Source organism: Oncorhynchus clarkii, chromosome 2 (genome assembly GCF_045791955.1).
Source record: "Oncorhynchus clarkii lewisi isolate Uvic-CL-2024 chromosome 2, UVic_Ocla_1.0, whole genome shotgun sequence".
NCBI classification, from domain to species: Eukaryota; Metazoa; Chordata; class Actinopteri; order Salmoniformes; family Salmonidae; genus Oncorhynchus; species Oncorhynchus clarkii.
This window is the reverse complement of record NC_092148.1, coordinates 80722515-80735463: the sequence shown is the minus strand read 5'-3', so window position 1 is coordinate 80735463 and position 12949 is coordinate 80722515. Positions and strand designations below refer to the sequence as shown.

Here is a 12949-nt window from a genome sequence, read left to right as displayed (position 1 = left end):
TATTAACCTATTATAACGTAGTTTACATATTAACGTATTATAACGTAGTTTACATATTAACGTATTATAACGTAGTTTACATATTAACGTATTATAACGTAGTTTACATATTAACGTATTATAACGTAGTTTACATATTAACGTATTATAACGTAGTTTACATATTAACGTATTATAACGTAGTTTACATATTAACGTATTATAACGTAGTTTACATATTAACCTATTATAACGTAGTTTACATATTAACGTATTATAACGTAGTTTACATATTAATGTATTATAACGTAGTTTACATATTAACCTATTATAACGTAGTTTACATATTAATGTATTATAACGTAGTTTACATATTAATGTATTATAACGTAGTTTACATATTAACCTATTATAACGTAGTTTACATATTAACGTATTATAACGTAGTTTACATATTAACCTATTATAACGTAGTTTACATATTAACCTATTATAACGTAGTTTACATATTAATGTATTATAACGTAGTTTACATATTAACCTATTATAACGTAGTTTACATATTAACCTATTATAACGTAGTTTACATATTAACGTATTATAACGTAGTTTACATATTAACGTATTATAACGTAGTTTACATATTAACGTATTATAACGTAGTTTACATATTAATGTATTATAACGGAGTTTACATATTAATGTATTATAACGTAGTTTACATATTAACGTATTATAACGTAGTTTACATATTAACCTATTATAACGTAGTTTACATATTAACGTATTATAACGTAGTTTACATATTAACGTATTATAACGTAGTTTACATATTAATGTATTATAACGGAGTTTACATATTAATGTATTATAACGTAGTTTACATATTAACCTATTATAACGTAGTTTACATATTAACCTATTATAATGTAGTTTACATATTAACCTATTATAACGTAGTTTACATATTAACCTATTATAACGTAGTTTACATATTAATGTATTATAACGGAGTTTACATATTAATGTATTATAACGTAGTTTACATATTAACGTATTATAACGTCGTTTACATATTAACGTATTATAACGTAGTTTACATATTAACGTATTATAACGTAGTTTACATATTAACGTATTATAACGTAGTTTACATATTAATGTATTATAACGGAGTTTACATATTAATGTATTATAACGGAGTTTACATATTAACGTATTATAACGTAGTTTACATATTAACGTATTATAACGTAGTTTACATATTAACGTATTATAACGTAGTTTACATATTAACGTATTATAACGTAGTTTACATATTAACCTATTATAACGTAGTTTACATATTAACCTATTATAACGTAGTTTACATATTAATGTATTATAACGTAGTTTACATATTAATGTATTATAACGTAGTTTACATATTAATGTATTATAACGGAGTTTACATATTAATGTATTATAACGTAGTTTACATATTAACCTATTATAACGTAGTTTACATATTAACCTATTATAACGTAGTTTACATATTAACGTATTATAACGTAGTTTACATATTAACGTATTATAACGTAGTTTACATATTAACCTATTATAACGTAGTTTACATATTAACCTATTATAACGTAGTTTACATATTAACCTATTATAACGTAGTTTACATATTAACGTATTATAACGTAGTTTACATATTAACGTATTATAACGTAGTTTACATATTAACGTATTATAACGTAGTTTACATATTAACGTATTATAACGTAGTTTACATATTAACCTATTATAACGTAGTTTACATATTAACGTATTATAACGTAGTTTACATATTAACGTATTATAACGTAGTTTACATATTAATGTATTATAACGGAGTTTACATATTAATGTATTATAACGTAGTTTACATATTAACCTATTATAACGTAGTTTACATATTAACCTATTATAATGTAGTTTACATATTAACCTATTATAACGTAGTTTACATATTAACCTATTATAACGTAGTTTACATATTAATGTATTATAACGGAGTTTACATATTAATGTATTATAACGTAGTTTACATATTAACGTATTATAACGTCGTTTACATATTAACGTATTATAACGTAGTTTACATATTAACGTATTATAACGTAGTTTACATATTAACGTATTATAACGTAGTTTACATATTAACGTATTATAACGTAGTTTACATATTAATGTATTATAACGGAGTTTACATATTAATGTATTATAACGTAGTTTACATATTAACCTATTATAACGTAGTTTACATATTAACCTATTATAATGTAGTTTACATATTAACCTATTATAACGTAGTTTACATATTAACCTATTATAACGTAGTTTACATATTAATGTATTATAACGGAGTTTACATATTAATGTATTATAACGTAGTTTACATATTAACGTATTATAACGTCGTTTACATATTAACGTATTATAACGTAGTTTACATATTAACGTATTATAACGTAGTTTACATATTAACGTATTATAACGTAGTTTACATATTAATGTATTATAACGGAGTTTACATATTAATGTATTATAACGGAGTTTACATATTAACGTATTATAACGTAGTTTACATATTAACGTATTATAACGTAGTTTACATATTAACGTATTATAACGTAGTTTACATATTAACGTATTATAACGTAGTTTACATATTAACGTATTATAACGTAGTTTACATATTAACCTATTATAACGTAGTTTACATATTAATGTATTATAACGTAGTTTACATATTAATGTATTATAACGTAGTTTACATATTAATGTATTATAACGGAGTTTACATATTAATGTATTATAACGTAGTTTACATATTAACCTATTATAACGTAGTTTACATATTAACCTATTATAACGTAGTTTACATATTAACGTATTATAACGTAGTTTACATATTAACGTATTATAACGTAGTTTACATATTAACCTATTATAACGTAGTTTACATATTAACCTATTATAACGTAGTTTACATATTAACCTATTATAACGTAGTTTACATATTAACGTATTATAACGTAGTTTACATATTAACGTATTATAACGTAGTTTACATATTAACGTATTATAACGTAGTTTACATATTAACGTATTATAACGTAGTTTACATATTAACGTATTATAACGTAGTTTACATATTAACGTATTATAACGTAGTTTACATATTAACGTATTATAACGTAGTTTACATATTAACGTATTATAACGTAGTTTACATATTAACGTATTATAACGTAGTTTACATATTAACGTATTATAACGTAGTTTACATATTAACGTATTATAACGTAGTTTACATATTAATGTATTATAACGTAGTTTACATATTAACCTATTATAACGTAGTTTACATATTAATGTATTATAACGTAGTTTACATATTAACCTATTATAACGTAGTTTACATATTAACCTATTATAACGTAGTTTACATATTAACCTATTATAACGTAGTTTACATATTAATGTATTATAACGTAGTTTACATATTATCGTATTATAACGTAGTTTACATATTAACCTATTATAACGTAGTTTACATATTAACCTATTATAACGTAGTTTACATATTAACGTATTATAACGTAGTTTACATATTAACCTATTATAACGTAGTTTACATATTAATGTATTATAACGTAGTTTACATATTAACCTATTATAACGTAGTTTACATATTAACGTATTATAACGTAGTTTACATATTAACGTATTATAACGTAGTTTACATATTAACCTATTATAACGTAGTTTACATATTAACGTATTATAACGTAGTTTACATATTAACGTATTATAACGTAGTTTACATATTAACGTATTATAACGTAGTTTACATATTAACCTATTATAACGTAGTTTACATATTAACGTATTATAACGTAGTTTACATATTAATGTATTATAACGTAGTTTACATATTAACGTATTATAACGTAGTTTACATATTAACGTATTATAACGTAGTTTACATATTAATGTATTATAACGTAGTTTACATATTTACCTATTATAACGTAGTTTACATATTAATGTATTATAACGTAGTTTACATATTAACGTATTATAACGTAGTTTACATATTAATGTATTATAACGTAGTTTACATATTAACCTATTATAACGTAGTTTACATATTAATGTATTATAACGTAGTTTACATATTAACCTATTATAACGTAGTTTACATTATAATGTATTATAACGTAGTTTACATATTAATGTATTATAACGTAGTTTACATATTAATGTATTATAACGTAGTTTACATATTAACCTATTATAACGTAGTTTACATATTAACGTATTATAACGTAGTTTACATATTAACCTATTAGAACGTAGTTTACATATTAACCTATTATAACGTAGTTTACATATTAACCTATTATAACGTAGTTTACATATTAACGTATTATAACGTAGTTTACATATTAACCTATTATAACGTAGTTTACATATTAACGTATTATAACGTAGTTTACATATTAACCTATTAGAACGTAGTTTACATATTAACGTATTATAACGTAGTTTACATATTAACCTATTAGAACGTAGTTTACATATTAACCTATTATAACGTAGTTTACATATTAACGTATTATAACGTAGTTTACATATTAACGTATTATAACGTAGTTTACATATTAACGTATTATAACGTAGTTTACATATTAATGTATTATAACGTAGTTTACATATTAACCTATTATAACGTAGTTTACATATTAATGTATTATAACGTAGTTTACATATTAACGTATTATAACGTAGTTTACATATTAATGTATTATAACGTAGTTTACATATTAATGTATTATAACGTAGTTTACATATTAACCTATTATAACGTAGTTTACATATTAATGTATTATAACGTAGTTTACATATTAACCTATTATAACGTAGTTTACATTATAATGTATTATAACGTAGTTTACATATTAATGTATTATAACGTAGTTTACATATTAATGTATTATAACGTAGTTTACATATTAACCTATTATAACGTAGTTTACATATTAACGTATTATAACGTAGTTTACATATTAACCTATTAGAACGTAGTTTACATATTAACCTATTATAACGTAGTTTACATATTAACCTATTATAACGTAGTTTACATATTAACGTATTATAACGTAGTTTACATATTAACCTATTATAACGTAGTTTACATATTAACGTATTATAACGTAGTTTACATATTAACCTATTAGAACGTAGTTTACATATTAACGTATTATAACGTAGTTTACATATTAACCTATTAGAACGTAGTTTACATATTAACCTATTATAACGTAGTTTACATATTAACGTATTATAACGTAGTTTACATATTAACGTATTATAACGTAGTTTACATATTAACGTATTATAACGTAGTTTACATATTAACGTATTATAGCGTAGTTTACATATTAACGTATTATAACGTAGTTTACATATTAACGTATTATAACGTAGTTTACATATTAATGTATTATAACGTAGTTTACATATTAACCTATTATAACGTAGTTTACATATTAATGTATTATAACGTAGTTTACATATTAACCTATTATAACGTAGTTTACATATTAACCTATTATAACGTAGTTTACATATTAACCTATTATAACGTAGTTTACATATTAATGTATTATAACGTAGTTTACATATTATCGTATTATAACGTAGTTTACATATTAACCTATTATAACGTAGTTTACATATTAACCTATTATAACGTAGTTTACATATTAACGTATTATAACGTAGTTTACATATTAACCTATTATAACGTAGTTTACATATTAATGTATTATAACGTAGTTTACATATTAACCTATTATAACGTAGTTTACATATTAACGTATTATAACGTAGTTTACATATTAACGTATTATAACGTAGTTTACATATTAACGTATTATAACGTAGTTTACATATTAATGTATTATAACGTAGTTTACATATTAACCTATTATAACGTAGTTTACATATTAATGTATTATAACGTAGTTTACATATTAACCTATTATAACGTAGTTTACATATTAACCTATTATAACGTAGTTTACATATTAACCTATTATAACGTAGTTTACATATTAATGTATTATAACGTAGTTTACATATTATCGTATTATAACGTAGTTTACATATTAACCTATTATAACGTAGTTTACATATTAACCTATTATAACGTAGTTTACATATTAACGTATTATAACGTAGTTTACATATTAACCTATTATAACGTAGTTTACATATTAATGTATTATAACGTAGTTTACATATTAACCTATTATAACGTAGTTTACATATTAACGTATTATAACGTAGTTTACATATTAACGTATTATAACGTAGTTTACATATTAACCTATTATAACGTAGTTTACATATTAACGTATTATAACGTAGTTTACATATTAACGTATTATAACGTAGTTTACATATTAACGTATTATAACGTAGTTTACATATTAACCTATTATAACGTAGTTTACATATTAACGTATTATAACGTAGTTTACATATTAATGTATTATAACGTAGTTTACATATTAACCTATTATAACGTAGTTTACATATTAATGTATTATAACGTAGTTTACATATTAATGTATTATAACGTAGTTTACATATTAACCTATTATAACGTAGTTTACATATTAACGTATTATAACGTAGTTTACATATTAACCTATTATAACGTAGTTTACATATTAACCTATTATAACGTAGTTTACATATTAATGTATTATAACGTAGTTTACATATTAACCTATTATAACGTAGTTTACATATTAACCTATTATAACGTAGTTTACATATTAACGTATTATAACGTAGTTTACATATTAACGTATTATAACGTAGTTTACATATTAACGTATTATAACGTAGTTTACATATTAATGTATTATAACGGAGTTTACATATTAATGTATTATAACGTAGTTTACATATTAACGTATTATAACGTAGTTTACATATTAACCTATTATAACGTAGTTTACATATTAACGTATTATAACGTAGTTTACATATTAACGTATTATAACGTAGTTTACATATTAATGTATTATAACGGAGTTTACATATTAATGTATTATAACGTAGTTTACATATTAACCTATTATAACGTAGTTTACATATTAACCTATTATAATGTAGTTTACATATTAACGTATTATAACGTAGTTTACATATTAACCTATTATAACGTAGTTTACATATTAATGTATTATAACGGAGTTTACATATTAATGTATTATAACGTAGTTTACATATTAACGTATTATAACGTCGTTTACATATTAACGTATTATAACGTAGTTTACATATTAACGTATTATAACGTAGTTTACATATTAACGTATTATAACGTAGTTTACATATTAATGTATTATAACGGAGTTTACATATTAATGTATTATAACGGAGTTTACATATTAACGTATTATAACGTAGTTTACATATTAACGTATTATAACGTAGTTTACATATTAACGTATTATAACGTAGTTTACATATTAACGTATTATAACGTAGTTTACATATTAACCTATTATAACGTAGTTTACATATTAACCTATTATAACGTAGTTTACATATTAATGTATTATAACGTAGTTTACATATTAATGTATTATAACGTAGTTTACATATTAATGTATTATAACGTAGTTTACATATTAATGTATTATAACGTAGTTTACATATTAATGTATTATAATATTAATGTATTATAACGTAGTTTACATATTAACCTATTATAACGTAGTTTACATATTAACCTATTATAACGTAGTTTACATATTAACGTATTATAACGTAGTTTACATATTAACGTATTATAACGTAGTTTACATATTAACCTATTATAACGTAGTTTACATATTAACCTATTATAACGTAGTTTACATATTAACCTATTATAACGTAGTTTACATATTAACGTATTATAACGTAGTTTACATATTAACGTATTATAACGTAGTTTACATATTAACGTATTATAACGTAGTTTACATATTAACGTATTATAACGTAGTTTACATATTAACGTATTATAACGTAGTTTACATATTAACGTATTATAACGTAGTTTACATATTAACGTATTATAACGTAGTTTACATATTAACGTATTATAACGTAGTTTACATATTAACGTATTATAACGTAGTTTACATATTAACGTATTATAACGTAGTTTACATATTAACGTATTATAACGTAGTTTACATATTAATGTATTATAACGTAGTTTACATATTAACCTATTATAACGTAGTTTACATATTAATGTATTATAACGTAGTTTACATATTAACCTATTATAACGTAGTTTACATATTAACCTATTATAACGTAGTTTACATATTAACCTATTATAACGTAGTTTACATATTAATGTATTATAACGTAGTTTACATATTATCGTATTATAACGTAGTTTACATATTAACCTATTATAACGTAGTTTACATATTAACCTATTATAACGTAGTTTACATATTAACGTATTATAACGTAGTTTACATATTAACCTATTATAACGTAGTTTACATATTAATGTATTATAACGTAGTTTACATATTAACCTATTATAACGTAGTTTACATATTAACGTATTATAACGTAGTTTACATATTAACGTATTATAACGTAGTTTACATATTAACCTATTATAACGTAGTTTACATATTAACGTATTATAACGTAGTTTACATATTAACGTATTATAACGTAGTTTACATATTAACGTATTATAACGTAGTTTACATATTAACCTATTATAACGTAGTTTACATATTAACGTATTATAACGTAGTTTACATATTAATGTATTATAACGTAGTTTACATATTAACGTATTATAACGTAGTTTACATATTAACGTATTATAACGTAGTTTACATATTAATGTATTATAACGTAGTTTACATATTTACCTATTATAACGTAGTTTACATATTAATGTATTATAACGTAGTTTACATATTAACGTATTATAACGTAGTTTACATATTAATGTATTATAACGTAGTTTACATATTAACCTATTATAACGTAGTTTACATATTAATGTATTATAACGTAGTTTACATATTAACCTATTATAACGTAGTTTACATTATAATGTATTATAACGTAGTTTACATATTAATGTATTATAACGTAGTTTACATATTAATGTATTATAACGTAGTTTACATATTAACCTATTATAACGTAGTTTACATATTAACGTATTATAACGTAGTTTACATATTAACCTATTAGAACGTAGTTTACATATTAACCTATTATAACGTAGTTTACATATTAACCTATTATAACGTAGTTTACATATTAACGTATTATAACGTAGTTTACATATTAACCTATTATAACGTAGTTTACATATTAACGTATTATAACGTAGTTTACATATTAACCTATTAGAACGTAGTTTACATATTAACGTATTATAACGTAGTTTACATATTAACCTATTAGAACGTAGTTTACATATTAACCTATTATAACGTAGTTTACATATTAACGTATTATAACGTAGTTTACATATTAACGTATTATAACGTAGTTTACATATTAACGTATTATAACGTAGTTTACATATTAATGTATTATAACGTAGTTTACATATTAACCTATTATAACGTAGTTTACATATTAATGTATTATAACGTAGTTTACATATTAACGTATTATAACGTAGTTTACATATTAATGTATTATAACGTAGTTTACATATTAATGTATTATAACGTAGTTTACATATTAACCTATTATAACGTAGTTTACATATTAATGTATTATAACGTAGTTTACATATTAACCTATTATAACGTAGTTTACATTATAATGTATTATAACGTAGTTTACATATTAATGTATTATAACGTAGTTTACATATTAATGTATTATAACGTAGTTTACATATTAACCTATTATAACGTAGTTTACATATTAACGTATTATAACGTAGTTTACATATTAACCTATTAGAACGTAGTTTACATATTAACCTATTATAACGTAGTTTACATATTAACCTATTATAACGTAGTTTACATATTAACGTATTATAACGTAGTTTACATATTAACCTATTATAACGTAGTTTACATATTAACGTATTATAACGTAGTTTACATATTAACCTATTAGAACGTAGTTTACATATTAACGTATTATAACGTAGTTTACATATTAACCTATTAGAACGTAGTTTACATATTAACCTATTATAACGTAGTTTACATATTAACGTATTATAACGTAGTTTACATATTAACGTATTATAACGTAGTTTACATATTAACGTATTATAACGTAGTTTACATATTAATGTATTATAACGTAGTTTACATATTAACCTATTATAACGTAGTTTACATATTAATGTATTATAACGTAGTTTACATATTAACGTATTATAACGTAGTTTACATATTAATGTATTATAACGTAGTTTACATATTAACGTATTATAACGTAGTTTACATATTAACGTATTATAACGTAGTTTACATTAATACTTTCCCCACGTCTACAGTATATGCAGAGTGATCTGAGCACTGAAGCAGTTAACCTAGGACAACATCTGCTCTGTTTGATTGGTGCTGATGAGAGACGAATACACCATTAACCCCACTGTAGCCAACCGCCATATGACGTCAGTGAAGTGCTCACAGCAGTATCAGTCATAGCTGGGCTAGCTAGCGCTGTGCTAATTAGCAATGTCCTCTCATCCCAGCAGATCCCTATGAGGACCACACTGGCTCACTGCGACTCATCACCATCAAGCCAATGGCGGCCCAGCCCACATACTCCTACCCATCCTCCTCCAGTCACAGCCAGGACTCAGTCGTCCTCAATGGGGAGGTGAGACACCACCCCCAGCCTGCTGGTTACATTGTGTCTGCCAGATGAAGATTCTAAAGATGAATGTTCTGGATGTGTACTGTAAAAGCAGTGTAGAAGTGGAACTATATTTCTGCAGACATCTAAGGGTTTGGGCCAATGGGAAGTAGGAATGGATTTGAAACCGATTGTTTCTTTATAGAGAAGAGGGACCTCAGTAGATACCTCACCACGTTTACTTCAAATACAAGTAATACAAGTAATGTCAAACTAGAATCAATACTAATGTAATACAAATTACTTCGTCTACAGGCAAATGTGGGGCTCAAGCAGAAGTCCGACATCGAACACTACAGGAACAAACAACGGCAGAAAGCCAACAGAAAAGGCTACTGTGATTTCCCTGTTACAGACAATGGCATCCACCCATTCAACCCCAGAGAGAGGCACAGCAGGCATGAGAATGCCAAGGAGCCAATGACTGCTGAGGAGAAGAGGGCATCCTATGCAGGATGCCACATCAGGAGGTGGGGAAGCAGACAGAGAAATGCCTCTTTTTGCATCCACATTATGTAATATGCCAAGAGACATACAGTACGCTATACAGGAAGAATTGCTTTCATGTTTGAGTGGGTGTTCAGTGGGTGTTCAGTGGGTGTTCAGTGGGTGTTCAGTGGGTGTTTAGTGGGTGTTTAGTGGGTGTTTAGTGGGTGTTTAGTGGGTGTTTAGTGGGTGTTTAGTGGGTGTTTAGTGGGTGTTCAGCTGGTGTTCAGTGGGTGTTCAGTGGGGGTTCAACGTAAACAGATCCACTGGTTTAAAAGTGACTTTTCAGAATGCCTACATGTACCGGTGATTGCAGCACTGGGACATCGTTAATGTGACAAAATCTCTTGCAGGGGGATGCCAAGCATCAAGTTTGTTTACAATCATATAACAACTTATGTATTGAACACTAGTCACTTTACTAATGTTTACGCACTGTTTCACCCACTTTATATGTACAGCGTATATACTGTATTCTAGTCCAGGCTCATCCTATGTACAGTTGAAGTCGGAAGTTTACATACACTTTAGCCATATACATTTAAACTCAGTTTTTCCACAATTCCTGACATTTAATTCTAGTAAAAAAATCCCTGTTTTAGGTCAGTTAGGATCACCACTATATTTTAAGAATGTGAAATGTCAGAATAATAGTAGCGAGAGTAATTTATTTCAGATTTTATTTCTTTCCTCACATTCCTAGTGGGTCAGAAGTTTTTGGTAGTATTTGGTAGCATTGCCTTTAAATTGTTTAACTTGGGTCAAATGTTTCGGGTAGCCTTCCACAAGCTTCCCACCATAAGTGGGGTGAATTTTGACCCATTCCTCCTGACAGATCTAGTGTAACTGAGTCAGGTTTGTAGGCCTCCTTGCTCACACACGCTTTTTCAGTTCTGCCCATAAATGTTCAAATGGATTGAGGTCAGGGCTTTGTGATGGCCCCTCCAATACCTTGACTTTGTTGTCCTTGAGCCATTTTGCCACAACTTTGCTTAGGGTCATTGTCCATTTGGAAGACCCATTTGCGACCAAGCTTTAACTTCCTGACTGATGTCTTGAGATGTTGCTTCAATATATCTACATAGTTTTCCTACATCATGATGCCATTTATTTTGTGAAGTGCACCAGTCCCTCCTGCAGCAAAGCACCCCCACAACATGATGCTGCCACCCCCGTGATTCACTGTTGGGATGGTGTTCTTTGGCTTGCAAGCCTCCCCCTTTTTCCTCCAAACATAACAATGGTCATTATTGCCAAACAGTTCTATTTTTGTTTCATCAGACCAGAGGATGTTTCTCCAAAAAGTACGATCTTTGTCCCCACGTGCAGTTGTAAACCGTATTCTGGCTTTTTAATGGCGGTTTTGGAGCAGTGGGTTCTTCCTTGCTGAGAAGCCTTTCAGGTTATGTCGATATAGGACTCGTTTTACTGTGGCTATAGATACTTCTTTACTGTTTCCTTCAGCATCTTCACAAGATCCTTTGCTGTTGTTCTGGGATTG

At 25.6% G+C, this 12949-nt stretch overlaps 1 protein-coding gene across 2 annotated transcripts in view; it reads left to right on the top strand.

The window, feature by feature from the left end:
* LOC139374586 (KIAA1549-like a) overlaps window positions 1-12949 on the top strand; it is a 56262-nt gene that overhangs the window by 29614 nt on the left and 13699 nt on the right. For both annotated transcript variants that reach the window (XM_071115609.1, XM_071115603.1), the window contains 2 exons: window positions 10799-10926; window positions 11218-11432. In XM_071115609.1, coding sequence (XP_070971710.1) covers window positions 10799-10926; window positions 11218-11432 — 343 coding nt within the window. The remainder of the gene's footprint in view (window positions 1-10798; window positions 10927-11217; window positions 11433-12949) is intronic.